A 15601-nucleotide genomic window follows, 5' to 3' on the forward strand; every position below is an offset into this window, starting at 1 on the left:
GCCAACAATGGAGAGGAGGCCGAACGTCAAACTAGCCACCCTGAAGCGCAATACTAATCCTTGGCTGCTCGCTGCTAAGCATCGTTGTGGTGAAGGCGAGATGGCATTCCGGAACAGCAGGCCCGCCGCGAGCTCTCATGAGTGAATCTCTCTGATTTATCTCTGTCATTGGTGATCAATCATCTACCATACCGTCCAAGGTGGACAGGCTGCCATAGCCAAAACGGTGATAAGAAGGTTCCAATATGCGGGAGAGGCACATGATGACTGCATTGTCGTCTCGACACCCTCTGGATAAGACAATACCTTGACCGAGATAATTGCGCCAATATATCCGGCAGCTGATCGAGTTCCTAATCAACAATGCTTAGCGTCTGCAATCGATGCACAAATCCTCAAAGATTGCCAAGCACAGAAAATGTCCAGGACCTGGCGTATGCTTTCAATCCAATCTCATGACAAGACCGGGATTTCCGTCCTTATACACTCGAGATTATCATAGCTTCTCCAATGGCTCATCTTTACCTTGCAGTCCTATCGCAGAATTCCGCTCGCAATGAAGTAGTAAGTCCTAGTCATGGAATAGGTTACCTTCCTATGAATATCCGGGGTACGAGGGGTGGCACCCAAAAGCTTCAGCTTCGGAACTATCCTACCAATAAGGGTTGAGGCGCACGATCCGGAGTATCGTGGTCCCAGTCGGGGACTAGCGACGACCAGACAGGTCTATATCTATCTCTATGTCCCGTCTGAAGCACGACGGAAGACGTACAAGCATCACTTTCAAGAAGATATTCGTCAACTCTACTTCCAAGATGGAAGCAGCAACACCTCACGCAGATGGAAAGGCCGTCCCTAAGCCTGAACCACCGATTCACACCGAAGACTTCAAGGTAACAGCGCATGGCGATGTGCTAGCTGAGGAAGCCCTTGGGGCCAGTGTACAACCTGGATATTTCCGGTCTCCGACATTCTTGGGCACTGTCCTGGTATGTGGTGTATGATATCTAGGCTTTGCATGCTTGACACTAAGATGCTGCCACAGGCCCAAGGATTGAGTGTGCAAGCTGCGTATTTCGGCTGGGTCCTTGCTTCTAACAGCCTCGCTACCATGAATGAAGAGCTTGGACCAAGCGACAGCTACCTTTGGATTCCGCTGGCTTACACTCTGACTCTGGCGACTGGTTATCTTCTCTTCGGACGACTCTCGGATATATTTGGACGCAGATGGTTTGTCATCTATTCAAACGCCCTTGTTCTCGTTGGTTCTATCGTCGCCTGTACAGCTCAGTCGATTTCGGCCTTGATCGTCTCGAATGTCTTTATCGGTCTCGGTGGTGCAGCTCAGTTCTCTTACGGCTGTATCTTACCTGAGCTAGTCCCTTGCAAGGCACGAGGACTGGTCAACGGCTTTATCATGGTTTTTTCAATCCCTGGTGCAGCATTCGGTCCAGTCATCGCCAAAGCCCTGATTGTCAATACCGCAGCAGGGTGGCGGTGGAATTACTACCTAACCATCATCATGCAGGGCATCGCCATATTACTCTTTTTCCTGTTCTACCGACCTCCAACATTTCAAATGTTGCATATGAATAGGACACTGAAGGAGAAAGTCATGACACTCGACTTTGGTGGTATCACGCTCTTCCTCGCGGGTATGGTCCTTTTCCTCCTGGGTATCAACTGGGGCGGGAACATCTATCCCTGGAAGTCTGCTGCTGTTATTTCGACCATTATCATCGGATTTTTACTCTTGGTCGCCTTCGTGGTATATGAATCATACATCCCATCCGATCCGTTTGTCCCTCTGTGGCTCCTCAAAAACACTCAGTTCATGCTGCTGACGGTGATTGCCTGTGTCGGAGGAATGCTATACTATCCCCTCAATATTGTTTGGCCTACAGCGACTGCGGCCCTGTGGACAGATGACCTTATCTACCAGGGATGGCTTACCATGGCATTCGTGGGTGGCAACACCCTGGGCGACATAGTCTGCTGTGCTATATTTGCACGCATTGGAAGAATCCGCTATCAGCTCATGTGTTTCACGACTGTGGTGACCGCCTTGATCGGCTCGCTCGCTTCGACAACCCAACATTCCAAGGACCGGAGCACGGTGCTTGTCATCCTGGGAACAGTCGCTTGCGGCTGTGTGGAAATGATTCCCATCATCTCCATCACTTTCACCGTCCAACCCGAAGACATTGGAATGGCGATAGGAACTCAAGGTGCCATCAGGTCCGCCGTCGGTTCGATCGCCGTCGCCATGTATGGGTCTGTTCTCTCAAGCAGAAATACTGCACTCAGTACAAAACTTATCCCCAAGGCTGTTACGGCAGCCGGACTTCCAGCTCCATCCTTGCCGGCACTGTTCACGGCCTTCACTCAAGGTGCAGATGCCCTAAAGACAGTACCGGGATTCAATGCTCGAGTTGGTGCTGCGCTCTCCACTGCACAGAAAGACGCGTTCTCCGGGGCCTTGAAGATCGTTTTCTTGATGACCATCGCATTCGGTGTGTGTGGAATGGTTGCATCTGTCTTCATCAAGAACATTGACCACCTCCTGACTGGGGAGGTTGTGCGACGGTTGCACGATCGTGGACAGACAGAACTTCACGAGGCAAAAGCAAGAGAGTACGACGCTCCAAGATTGGCGACAGATGTTGAAGAGAAAACGGGTTGAAGATGGGATTGACTGACATGGTCCTCGTCAGCGTCTTTTTGTGAAACTATATGATATATATGTGTGCACACGAATTCACAGATCGGCGCAGAGACGAGTCCACCCATGGACAGGTATTTTATGTGCCCACGCCACCGATGGTGTGAAGAAGAGGGTTAATAATCTCCGGAAGCTGAAGAAGGGCAGAATGTACAAAGGCCTCTCTCCTCTGAGCACCAGGATTTCGGAAATCCGGATGCCGGAAAAGTGCCAAATTCCTTGTTCCTCTGCAATCCTCCGATCTCCCAATCCACTTTGGTTCTCCTAGCCTCTATTGCTGCATCCTTTAAAGATTCATCAGAGAGCCAAGTGTCTCTGATCTATGCATTCGCGAGTGCTTATCTGGCCTTGAGTTTATGAAAGCCAAGGGCTCTTCCCTCTCTACACTGTGCAATGGATAGCCGGAACAGGTTTCAAGGTAAAGTCATTGCTATAACGGGAGCTGGTTCAGGAATCGGTCTGGCCACAGCGCACTATCTGGCCAAAGAAGGAGCCGCTCTCGCCCTCGCAGATATCCGTGATGAAGCCCTGCAACAAGCAAGAGACCTGATCACAGCACAAACACGGGGAGTCAAGCTTCACACGTACGCACTCGACGTCTCTAAGAATCAGGACGTGGAAGACTGGGTCGGAGCGATCATCACAGCCTTTGGTCGACTGGACGGCGCGGCCAACCTCGCTGGCGTGTTCAGCCGGACCATTGACGGCATTTCGACGCTGTCTGATACAAACTGGCATTCAGTGCTCGACATCAACTTGTCCGGAGTGTTTTACTGTCTCCGTGCACAGCAGAAGGTCATCTCGAACGGAGGCAGCATTGTGAACGCGTCCAGCATTGCAGGTTTATATGGGCATCCCAACTACCCGGCATACTGCGTGAGCAAAGCCGGCGTACTGGCGTTGACCAGGTGCGCAGCGCGCGAGATGGGTGAAAAGGAGGTCAGGGTGAACTGTATCTGCCCGTAAGACTCTTGAGGTCCTTTATGTTCGGTCTCCTCGACTTCTAACCGTTAGAATTCTGAATACAGAGGACGCGTCCGCACCCCCATGATGAATTCGGCGCAGCAGTCCTTGTCGGGAGTCACCTTCTCCGGGAACCCATCAGCACTGCAGCGAGAAGCAGAACCAGAGGAAATTGCCGCTCTCATAGGCTTCTTGCTCAGTGATGAGAGTCGTTTTATCACTGGAGCCGAATATAAGATCGACGGCGGTAGAATGGCATAGCTCCCTGGGACAGAACGCAGATACTCAAGTTCGCAGCGGTCGGGCTCTGAACAGTAGAGGGGTTGGACGGAAACGACATTCTTCTACTGGGCCATCTAGTGTCAGTGAATGTCAAGTTCTATATGATATGTCTCCTTGACGTCAGCGCAACAGGGGCGTTCGATTCACAATTCAAGCACTCGAATGCGCCCTCGTCTGTATCATAGGATGTTCACTGCATCACAACCCTGGAACTTCCCTGCGTAATGTCGATATCCAGGCTCAGAATGACCATTCCAACAGGTTCAGAGCCCAAACCAATTAGTATGAACAACTCTGGCAGGACCGCCACTGAGGTGATCAGTATGAAAGCTTCAAGCGTACAGGCACCATGAATCTGGAATGGAGTCAATCCAACGTCTGAACCTTCCTACCGGCCGAGGACTGCGACTCGCCCTTGTCTTTGTATGTTCCAGGAATTTCGGGACCAGCGAAATTCCGAAGGTGATCCCGAAGCACCAATAGAACACGCAGTTGTGGAGGCAGAGAGAACTATAACCCACCAAGGCTGAATGCTAAGAAAATCTTCTGGGGGACTAAGAACCTGGGGGCCCAGATCTCGGCTCCAAAGGACCATGTAGGAGCTTGCCAGGGTCCCCCAGGTGGCGCAGAGGGAAAGAGAGAAAGAAGCTCGATTCCCATTTCACTGATCAGACGCTTTTTCTCTCTCTTTCCCTGAGAGCACCGTGGCCGATTTACAAGGGGTGCATGTCAATATTTCATTATAGTTACTCGAGTGACCGAACAAATGGATGATGGCATCAGCTGTCCAGCACTTGGTCTTCAAACCACCCCAAGTTGCCACACAGCGGGACAAGATACCAACGGGAAGAGCGGACAAAGATCTAAGAGCATAAGACGCCCTCCATATGTTTCACGAGCTTGGTAAGAAGCCCATCAGCCACACACCTTGACATAAAAAGAACGCAATGACACTATTTTATATACATTTACTGACCAATATTCCAGCGTTACATGTCAAAAGCGGAAAGTCAAGGCAAGGCTAACCATGAGCCCTTCCTCCCATATCAATTCCTGGTCTGATGGTTATGTAGTGCTCGGGAGACCAACCAGGGCCGTGCCAGGCTTGTCGCAAATCAGGCCTAGAATGCTGCTATAGGCAGGATCCGAGAAAGAGGCGCGAGAAACCCAAGCCCAGGCCTGATCCATTCCCCTGGCAACCCAGGTATGCAAGAGACAAACCCCTCATAGTGTGACGTGATGCTAAACAGCTATCAGAAGCATCTTGCCAGCGATAGCAGGTGAAGGTCAGAGTGAAACTAGTTGCTTGAGCGCATCCGAGCGGCCAACCGAGTCAGCAGGCGAGCACAGCCTTCGGGCTGATATCCTTGCAAGGATTTCGAGACTCGAGGGGTATTTCGCTACTGGACAGGTTCATCGAGACGACGTGGCCGTGTTTGGGCAGGAGCATGGCCTCGGAGAGTCATCGCCTTCTGCTACCAGTGACTATACAGGGTCGACAGGGTTGGCTGAACTTCTGGACCCAGATCAGGGGGTTGCTGACGAAACGTTATCGACATGGAATTCATTTATACATGCTACCCAGCTGCAGTCATCGCCATCGGGAGCAAGGACTATTTCCCCCGGGAGCAAACCACATCCAAAAATCAAAGACAACGGACATTCAGCTCGTGAAGTTGACTCAAAGTCCTTGGGGTGCCCTTTTGTCGATGCCTGTAGATTTCCAGAATGTTGCAAAGACGATCTTCAGCTTTGCTCTGAACAGCCGGGATACTTGGAGGACGTGCCATCTGTGAGGGCCAAGGTCCAGCGGTTCTTTGACTTCTCAAGCCTTCACTGTGCGTATATCGCGAGCGAGGTTCCCCATCTGCGTTGGGCGGCGAGCTGACGTGAATAGATCCGTGCCTGGACGAGGCACAGACGCTGGCGCAATTTGGCGACTTGGTTCAAAGGCGCGATCTGGATCGACCGAATGCCGACGACTTGCAGGCGACGGCAATACTCCATCTGTCCATCGCCGTCCTGTCCATCCTGGAGGACTTTCACTCGAGTGGCCACGACGATAGCACCCCGGGATGGACCAGATTCCTGAAAGCCTCTCATCTGCTGGACCATGCAACTGCGATGGGAGTGGGCAATACCGCAACGATCCAAGCATGCACCATGAAGGCGATTTATTTGACCTACGCCGAGAAATTCAACATGGCATACAATGCCGTGGGCCAGGCCGTCCAGCTGTGTTACCTGGTCGGGCTTCACGATCAGCCCAAGAACGGCAAACCGTTGAGCCCATTTGAGGCTCACATGCGCCAGAGGGTGTTTTGGACCACGTACTGCCTCGAGAAGAACATCGCCTTTGCCCGAGGACTGCGACTGCCTTACCTGATCCGTGATAGCGACATCAATATCCAGGTTCCGCCCTGCGCCACCGACGACGACCAGAGAGAGGAGATGCAGTATCTTGACGACGTCCAGGCCTTCTCAGACTACCTCCACAGCACGGTCCAAGCAACACGCCTGAGCACCGAGATCTGGGATTGCATGCTCTGCCCCAACGCCAAAAGACCCGTCGACGAAGATAAGGTCATGGCCATCGACGCCAAACTCCAAAATATTCTCGATAGACTGCCAGACTACCTTTCCCTGGAGAGGAGATCTCAGGCGGCGGCGTCGGCGGCGGCATCGCAGCAGCAGCGGCAGCGGAACCTACAGGGGTCTCTTCGTCGGATATCTCGACGAGCAAGAATCTTGTTTCTGGTAAGTACTTCTGCGCGCTTTGCACCCTATCACCAATCACTTGGAGATGAAAGGTCTAACAGTGCATGCCATGGCTCCAACCACAGCGCACCAATTACTTCCGTCTCCAGATGCGTCGGAAGGAGCTCCACGCGGGTAGATTCTGGCGACGAGATCGCAGGACTTGCCTGGACATTGCGGACAAGACCGTCGCCACCGTCTACGAGTTCTATTTCTCGCCCGTGGCGGAACCTTTGGACCGGTACTCGTGCGCCATCTACTTACTGGAGGCCGTCTCGGTGCTGGCGGCCGTTCTGCTCGACGACAACGTCGATCGCGACTGTCTCGTCCAGGCGTCGACTTCTTTCACGCGGGCCCTTGGCGTGCTCAGGACCACCGCAGCCGGCTTGCGCCTGGCCAGGTCGAGCCTGAAGAGGATGGAGCAGACCATCGCCGCGGCCGAGACCGTCGCACGGTCTATTGGCTTGTCGTCCAACGACACTGCGATCGACCCTGCGTGCGACGCTGCCACATCATCCACCATTGAATTCGACGCATTCGGTCAACCGTGTACTCAGAGGCAGAATAAAGCATCTTCTATTGATCCCTTTCTACTCCATGAGCCACTTGAAATGGAGTTATGGGCCGCGCTGGACAGTACCAACGAGATGGTCAATTCCACCACCGAGCAACTACTCCTGAACCTCTAGCGTGTGGCCAACAAAGAATCCAAGGGAGAGCTGAGTTTGTAGGCAAGGAATGCCCGAACCTGTCACGTTCGCGTCTTTTTCGCTACATCTCCCCTACAACGCACATGAACAAGCAATTTGTGTTTGTTGGCGGAAACAGCCTGTGAATGGATTAAACGCGACACTGTCAGGAAGAACTCGAACCCATTTTGTCCGGTCGACTCAGTTCCGTCGAGTCCTGCAATAAGTCTGACAGTGTGACTATCCTATCGACCAGAGTCTTATCGCCCTCATATGGAGAGTCGGTCCGCCGAGAATACAACCTCGCTCAACTGGACGACCCAGATCTTGGAAAACGCCAACAAGACGACCTTGTCATGGGCGAGGGCAAAGTTGCCCATACTCAGCTCGGCGGGCTCTCCGTCCAGGAAGAACCACCGGTTGAAAATGCCAATGACCTTTCCCCGCGGATTTCTCACCACGAGTCCCTCGGCCTCGATGGTCCAGACCCTGCCGCGATCGTCGACCTTGATCCCGTCGGGCGCTCCTCCGCGCGCCATGGCGAACAGTTCCTTGTCCTGCGGCGTGCACCCGTCGCCGAGGCGGTATTTGTAGATGCCCGGGAACCCCGTGCTCGAGTTTGACGGCCCGATCGTGGCCGTGTACGCCGTCTCCGACGCGTACAGGGTCGTGAAGTCCTTGTCGAACGCGACGCCGTTGGGGAAGAGGATGTCGGCCCGGTCCAGCACGGCGCGCAGGGTTTGCGTGCGCGGGGTGAATTTCCAGTAAGAGTTGGGGATGTCGGGTGTGTGGAAGGGGTATCCGTACGCGTTGAAGTCCAGGCACGAGAATATCATCTCGACCTCGCCGTCGACGGCGCAGGACTGTGGGTGAGGCTTGCTGCGTGGAGGCACCAGGGCTATGTCGTCCAGACTGGGATACTGCAGCCCAAAGTACGAGTTGACGATCTCGTCGGTCTCGAACGTCGTCGGGTTGATGGTGACGACGGACCCGCCCGCGTCCGGCGACCCGGCCAGCACAAAGTACACGGTGCCGTTGAAGTAGTAGCCGCCGTTCGGGTTCGCCAGCGGGAGCAACTGGGTCTGGGCGGTGTGCAGCGCCGGGGTCGTGACTGTGCTGTTGTCCAAATGGAAGACCTGGACTTTGCCGAACTGCGCCACCCCAATGGCCGAGGAGAACCACACGGCGTTGCCCTCGGGAGCCCACGCGCCGGCCTCGAACGCCGTGAGGTCGGACTGATTCACCGCAAGCACCGGCTCCCCTTGGAGCAGGCCGGCAAACTCGTCGTCGAAGCAGATGTACGGCGACGAAGGATCCGCTTGGATCTGGGCACCGATGGGACCTGGTGCGTCGGTCTGGACGAAACTGTCGGTGAGATTGGACGAGAATGGCCGCGGGAGGAAGAAGGTGTCGACGACCGGGATGGACTTGCACAGCGGCGAGCTGTTCTTCTGGGCGACGACGACACCGGCGATGATGCCCGTCGTGGCGAGGACGATGGACCGCAAGCACCACATTTTCTGGTCTGGTCTGGTCTGGTCGAGATCAGATATTTCCACGATCGGTCATACGGTGATGTTGAAGGTGATATCACTCGATGTAGACGAGGATGTGTTGACAGGAGAACTGCAGGAAGAGAAACCTGGCATATATATATACACACATACACACACGCATAGCAACAAGATGGAGCTCGGCTGCACTGCAGGGGGCCGCGGGATGCGAGTCTACAGAGTATATCCCCCCTCGGAATTGCAAGACGATATACATACCTATCTACCTACCTACCTACCTACACACATACATACCGAGTACATACGTAGGTAGTCACCCCGCGGGGAAACCCCTGTATGAGGATGCTTGATCTGGTGCTAGGTCCGGCAAAGGGTTGGCCAATGATCCAGTCTCACCGGGCTGAGGTTGAAGTTTGGTTCCCTCTGGGTTTCCGATAGGCAGCCCTCCAGACACTGCTACCTGACTTGTGTCCTGGGTCCTGTGTCTCCCTCGCTTCACGGATCCGTACGTCCATCGCGAATGGCTGGATTCATTCCATTCATCGGGGCGAGATTTTTTTTCTCTCTCTCGGTGTCTCCCCAACATGGAGTCGTGTGTCAGTTCCAGTTTTGCGGGTTTCCGGCAGTAACATTGACTTACCGGCACCGTAAGGTCAGTGACGTTACTGGTATGTATGGATGATCTTGGTCTTGCTAAGAGCTGGGGCACGGAAATAGATGCACCTATCACCATGTAGCGTCAGGCGCGGCATTCCGTTCTTTTCGTTTTTTGTTGGACGAGGTAAAGGAAGGGGGGGGTGGGAGGTGATGAGGCGCTAGCACGGACAAGAAGAGGAATGAGTGAGAGACTATATATATATATATATACTAAGCTCTCGGTACCTGGCTATACCCTCCTCCTACTGTTGCGCCCGACTGTATCAAGTGTGGCAAACCCACTATATGGGATGTTTCCAAAACCTCAAACCGTAAAGGGAATGATGGGCGAAAAATTCCATTGTTTCGCCGACACTCGCGGCAATGACCCTAGAAATCCGGCTTGTTTCTGTGGTGCATCTAGCAAGACACAGGTTCTCTGGTGCAGAGAGAAACAGACTGCCCGAGGAGAACATTACGTTTGCCAAATGGGCCAACGTGATTATTATGGGCTTCGTTTGGACGACCAGAATCAGCAAATCTCCCTGTCCGAAACGCTCGTAAACCGTTTCGCTAGACTAGGAATTATTTGCAATGTAGATAAATGAACAAGAGAATGAGTAACGTGCGTTGAAATCTAGATAACTCTTTGACTCTCTCTCACTCAATAGCGGCTTATGATGTTAAAATTTGCCTTCACGAGATAAGCAGGTGTATTTGGTTCAGCGACCATAGAAAGGGCGGGTATCCCTGTTAATTTTGGCCGCGGTATGAGAAGATCACGTCGAACCGAGTAATTAGCGGATGCAACAGCCCGTCCTGACAGGGGTGGTCATAGCTACGATTTTGACCGTTGTCAATGCAAAAATATAGCACGACGCTATTGACACCGGCATTCCGAACTCATCATGTTGGACTGTTCGAGTCGTGGGCATCCAGGACCAGGGGCGACCCTTTTTTTTTCTCTCTCTCTCTTCTTCTCCTTCAGACTATCTCTTCTCTTGTCCATTGGCCTCCCAGCATGTTGGCCCAGGCTAGAGAATTGTAGCTTGTGGAAACCTTATGTAATGTACCACGTGTGGAAAGCATTTTCATTCTTCGGTAAGCGAGCGGCTTCCACCTTGTTCCGTTGGCCGCATGGCGCCACAGCAGACAGACTCTTAGGAACTGGCAACGCTCACAAGTAAGTATATCGGTTGCAAGCTAAGACCCTCGACAAGGGGCCTGTGGACGTCGATCCAAGCCGGATTCAATCTGCGAGGCCGCGTGTAAGGGCATTCAGCTTTTGCCAATGGGCCAATAGCGAGTCTGCTGCGGATCAGATAGATCAAAATTTTCATCTGATGCCCACCTACAAGATGCTGTCGACGCCTGGTCTGCCCTATCCCTGCGGTCTCTGTTATCCCCACCTCACAGCATTCCGCGAGCCATCGGCTTGGCCGATAGAAAGCTTGTCGCCCTTTATTCGGTCTTGGCCTCTCCGATCTGGAACTCTTTAGACCTGCGGCTATTCAAGATGCTACCTCACCATGCGACCTGGTTTGCGTTGCTGCCCCCTCCACCCAAGGGAAAATTGCTTGAAGCGAGCAAGTCATGCCCCGCCGATCTCGGATTTTTACGGTTGGTGTATGCTGTCCCTGTGTATATAATGGTGAAATGATCCGCCCCTGGCCCGGTTGCAAGTTTTTTATCTTATCAATCTGGGTTATCAATCTGGTTTATCAATCTGTGTTGTGACGACCTCCCTACGTCCACCCACCATCCCAATCCTTGAACTTCGACATGAAACCTCTCGCTGGTAAGCTGGAGGTTCCTGGCTACTTGGCAGCCCTGGGCAGTAAGCCTGCCGAGCCACAGTCAGACGTGCTCGCCGGCCATGGGACCACCTCTGACCATTCCCTCGAAAAGGATGTCCGCAACAACAACACTACCTCGTCGCTCGCTGATACATCCGACGATGAGTCCGTCGAGAAGATCGATACCAATGCCGAACATGGTGTACAGGCGGTGCAGGCCATGACCTATGCATGGTCGAAAACGGAAATCATTTTCCTGTATATTGTGTGAGTCCAGATCTCACCCTAGTGCTTTGATCGGATCCGGTGTACTGATGCCGCTCAGCATCTGGCTCATTTCGTTTCTCCTCGCATTCTCAAACGGCATCATCAACACTTTGACTCCCTACGTGACGAGCTCCTTTCAAGAGCACTCGCTGACCGCCCTTACGAGCGTCATCTCATCCCTGGTCGCCGGTATCTGGAAGCTCCCATATGCCAAAATCATGAACGTGTGGGGCAGACCACATGCATTTGCTATAAGCGTGGCCTTCATGACCATGGGCTTGATTATGATGGCCGGCTGCCAAAATGTCCAGACCTACTGTGCGGCTCAGGTCTTTTACTGGATGGGCTACAATGGCATCGACTTTAGCATTACGGTGTTCATTGCCGATACTTCCAAACTGAAGAATCGAGGCTTCATGATCGGCTATTCTTCTTCGCCATTCCTCATCACCACTTGGGTCTACGGATATGCGGCCGACAGCGTGATCAACGGCATGGGTTATCACTGGGGCTTCGGTGTCTTCTGCATCATCGTCCCCATCGTCATGGCGCCCTTCGGAATCATGCACTGGATTGCGCAGGAAAAGGCGCGCAAGGCTGGCCTCATCCCTCCACGGCCCACAGCGAACATGACTCTGGCTCAGAAGACCCGCCACTACCTCAAGGAGTTCGATGTCATCGGTCTCCTCATCCTCGCCACCGGTCTGGCGCTCTTCCTCTTGGCCTTTAACATCTATTCCTACCAACCGGATACTTGGCGATCTCCCCTAATCATCTGCTTCCTCATCTTTGGCGGCTTGCTCGTCATCGCCTTCGGCGTCTGGGAAGCCAAATTCGCGCCCATCACCTTTGTCCCTTGGGAGCTGCTAAAGAATCGCACGGTCATCTTCACCTACACCATGGCGGCTTCCCTGTACACGGCTTGGTATATTTGGGACAACTACTTTTATTCGCTCCTCATCGTCCTCTTCAACCAGACCGTCGTTCATGCAACCTACATCAGCAACATCTACACCATGGGCAGCTGCTTCATCTGTCTGGTCTACGGACTTTTGCTGCGCTACATGAGCGGCCGCCTAAAACTTTACTCTCTCTTCTGGGGTGTCCCACTCACCATCCTCGGTGTCGGTTTGATGATCAAGTTCCGCCAACCCGACGTCAACATCGGATACATCGTCATGTGTCAGATCTTCGTCGCCTTCGGTGGCGGTGTGTTGGTAACCTCCGAGCAGACGACGCTGATGGCCGTGTCCAAGCAGCGCGACTTCCCCGCCCTCTTGGCCTGCGAGAGCATGGTCATCGCCATTGGCTCCGCCATCGGTTCGACCATCGCAGGAGCCATGTGGACCGGCATCTTCCCGAAGAAACTGCTCAAGTATCTCCCGGCGAGTGCGCAAGGAAATTTCGCCAACATCTACGGCGACTTGACCGTCCAAGCCAGCTATCCTCTGGGCAGCCCGACCAGAGACGCCATCAACAGGAGCTACGCGGAGACTCAGCGATACATGCTCATCGCCGCCACCAGTCTCTACACCATCACCCTTGTGAGCGTCGGGCTCTGGCAAGATGTGGATGTCCGCACGATGAAGCAACGGACGGTTGGTCTGTTGTAAACCGAACAAGACTTCTCGTGTCGGTCGCGGATCCGCGCAGCCCGAGTCGTTGACCGCAACGTCGCACGACTGCAGAAGAGTTGAGTTTTAGGATTGGGGATCTTCCCATCTTCATGACATGCGCAGGATGCCGGGTGAGATGTATGTTTTGGATATAATCAAGTGATTCAAAAACCTAGGTAGGATAGGTATATGGCTTAATGAAGGACCCCGAAATCGCACCAAGATGACAGGGTCTTCGCAAACGAACTTAAAGCGCCCGTGGCAACCCGTGGAACCTTTTATCCTTTCTGGATCTGGGCGAGCCACGCTCACCCGGTAAAGACAAATAGGGGTTGTTGCTCAACTTTACGAATAGTAACCGAGGAAGAACACGGAAACCTGCACCAATTGGCTTCCAGATCTTGCTGACCGCACGACGTTGAGGATTCGGATTTCGTCGAGAACGTCCCTGATCTTGGTCCATGGGTTGGGAATGCGTTTTAAAACAACTCGCGTATCCGATTTTTTCACGCTTGCCAACACTAGTAGTGACTCGGGGGCGCAATTTTCCAGGATTCGTTAGAGAAAATGACAGCGCACTTCACAGGAAATATGTCTTTTTCAAATACAATCCTCGACTCCGTCCCGATCAAAATAAGTCCTGCATAAGCTATGCCGGCTTCGATCTTCCCTAAGACCCAACAACAAATGGTTGAAGCGCGCCAAAGTTAAGTTCCGGTGAATACTTCTCGTCGAAAAAAAACATCTTGTTCGATCCCTCGTCGCAAAGGTTTCAAGTATGACAAATGTGTCGATTGGCTACATGTCCCGGAAGATGGCCCTTCCGGAGAGGTGCAGCACACCGAAGGGGACCCCTGTGCCCGAACTGGCTTCTGTGGATGGCCATCAGGCAGCGGTCCCTGTGGCTCGCCCAGTGCTCGGGCGCTCTCCCCCGGGGTCCGCCGTGGCTACCTTGACGCTCTCCCGTGCTCAACCAGGCGCCCTTCGATGCTCTGTCACGTGCGCGATTAAAGCGGCCTCGCTCCCTTTCCTGAACGAAGACGGTAATGGACGAAGCACATTTCGGGGCATATATAATGTATATATATATATATATATGTCTAATCAGTCCCTCCGTATAGAGGTACGGGGGGTATAGAGATGAGATGCAGAGAGAAGGGGGGGGGGGTTGTCTCTTCAATAGTAAATACTCGCCAGGTGCTACGCGGCTGTACGATGATAGGTAGATGATAACTTTCTAGTCTGTGTCGAGGAATGATATGATATGCTATCCAATCGACATTTCTGGGCGAGAGAGATGCTCCCGAACCAGCATATTGCCATGATGGTCAAGTGCAGTACCACACTAGATCTGGATGAGAACGAGAGTCGCGTGTCCTCGACAAGTCCTGGTTCGCCGTCTCGCTAGACCGTCGAGATTCGCTCTCGTTCGACGCAGACCTCCCCCAGACTCAGCCGAGTCACCGGCCTGTACTTTTCCCCATCCCCAACCCATCTATACATGTTACACATGAGGCATCACGCATCACCGAATCGACACGACACAACGGTTCCAAACCTAACTCGTCTCCGCACTCAGAACCGTCGTCTCCTCCAGCTCCATTGCCGACAACTTCGCCTCGGCCGCGCGCTGGAAGATGAGCGAATCCTCGGCGATCCTCTTGCCGTTCTCCCCCGTCGTCAGTCCCTCGAGATAGCGCAGCCACGTCGCCTCGTCGCGGAACGTCAGTTCGGCGATACAGTCAAAGTCGGGCGCCGCGATGCCGCGAGGTCGCGCACCCGTGTCGACCACGTACCGCCGGGTGTAGGAGAGCGGGGCGTTGCGGGGATCCGTGCATTCGACGGCCAGAGGGGCGTGGACGGTTTCGTAATGGTGTCTGAACTGCTCGGGGGTCATGTTTGGGGAGCGGTACACGAGGTTGATGACCCGGTAGACCATGGTTGCTGATGATGATGGTGGTGCTGGTGGGAATGTTAAGGAGAGGCTGTGAGAGACTGTCAAGAGTAGACGGTGTTGATATTAAGGTGGACAGGATATAAAGCGAGGCGTCTCTGGGGAAACTGAGCATATCACTCTTCATTCTTGGGATGAGGCTGAACGAGTCTCCCCTTTTTTTTTTTTCATTGTTTCATCTCGCGCCGCAAAAGCCGGAATTAAGGATACTGCGAGGAATTTTCTGTCGAGGGAATTCGTCCAAAGGGATCCCGCAGCAGTCACGCAGTCACCAATAATTGTGATATGATCCATATTCTCACCATGATTCGGTCGTTGTTTCGACTATTTCCCGGAATCATACCCAACTATGCCGCCACTTTTCCCCGCGGTGTCTCTGCTTGATTGTGATATGGATGCACACAC

General features: G+C 53.2%; 6 protein-coding genes across 6 annotated transcripts; 4 read left to right on the top strand and 2 right to left on the bottom strand.

Moving 5' to 3' along the window:
* Window positions 1–740: 740 nt before the first annotated feature.
* Window positions 741–2683, top strand: Z517_09573 (uncharacterized protein; the record flags this gene model as incomplete). The annotated part of the gene is made up of 2 exons (XM_013425481.1): window positions 741–989; window positions 1046–2683. The coding sequence occupies 2 exons, from the start codon at window positions 741–743 to the stop codon at window positions 2681–2683; spliced, it is 1887 nt and encodes a 628-aa protein (XP_013280935.1).
* A 432-nt stretch (window positions 2684–3115) lies between these two features.
* On the top strand, window positions 3116–3946 carry Z517_09574 (uncharacterized protein; the record flags this gene model as incomplete). The annotated part of the gene is made up of 2 exons (XM_013425482.1): window positions 3116–3684; window positions 3751–3946. The coding sequence occupies 2 exons, from the start codon at window positions 3116–3118 to the stop codon at window positions 3944–3946; spliced, it is 765 nt and encodes a 254-aa protein (XP_013280936.1).
* A 2184-nt stretch (window positions 3947–6130) lies between these two features.
* On the top strand, window positions 6131–7413 carry Z517_09575 (uncharacterized protein; the record flags this gene model as incomplete). The annotated part of the gene is made up of 2 exons (XM_013425483.1): window positions 6131–6724; window positions 6811–7413. 2 exons carry the CDS (start codon window positions 6131–6133, stop codon window positions 7411–7413), a joined length of 1197 nt encoding a protein of 398 aa, XP_013280937.1.
* A 269-nt stretch (window positions 7414–7682) lies between these two features.
* On the bottom strand, window positions 7683–8930 carry Z517_09576 (uncharacterized protein; the record flags this gene model as incomplete). The annotated part of the gene is made up of 1 exon (XM_013425484.1): window positions 7683–8930. One exon carries the CDS (start codon window positions 8928–8930, stop codon window positions 7683–7685), a length of 1248 nt encoding a protein of 415 aa, XP_013280938.1.
* Window positions 8931–11345: 2415 nt separating this feature from the next.
* Z517_09577 (uncharacterized protein) lies at window positions 11346–13239 on the top strand (the record flags this gene model as incomplete). Its single annotated transcript, XM_013425485.1, has 2 exons — window positions 11346–11626; window positions 11685–13239. The coding sequence occupies 2 exons, from the start codon at window positions 11346–11348 to the stop codon at window positions 13237–13239; spliced, it is 1836 nt and encodes a 611-aa protein (XP_013280939.1).
* A 1561-nt stretch (window positions 13240–14800) lies between these two features.
* Z517_09578 (uncharacterized protein) lies at window positions 14801–15181 on the bottom strand (the record flags this gene model as incomplete). The annotated part of the gene is made up of 1 exon (XM_013425486.1): window positions 14801–15181. One exon carries the CDS (start codon window positions 15179–15181, stop codon window positions 14801–14803), a length of 381 nt encoding a protein of 126 aa, XP_013280940.1.
* Between the last annotated feature and the right edge of the window lie 420 nt (window positions 15182–15601).

The sequence above is a fragment of the Fonsecaea pedrosoi genome (genome assembly GCF_000835455.1).
Source record: "Fonsecaea pedrosoi CBS 271.37 unplaced genomic scaffold supercont1.6, whole genome shotgun sequence".
NCBI lineage: Eukaryota > Fungi > Ascomycota > Eurotiomycetes > Chaetothyriales > Herpotrichiellaceae > Fonsecaea > Fonsecaea pedrosoi.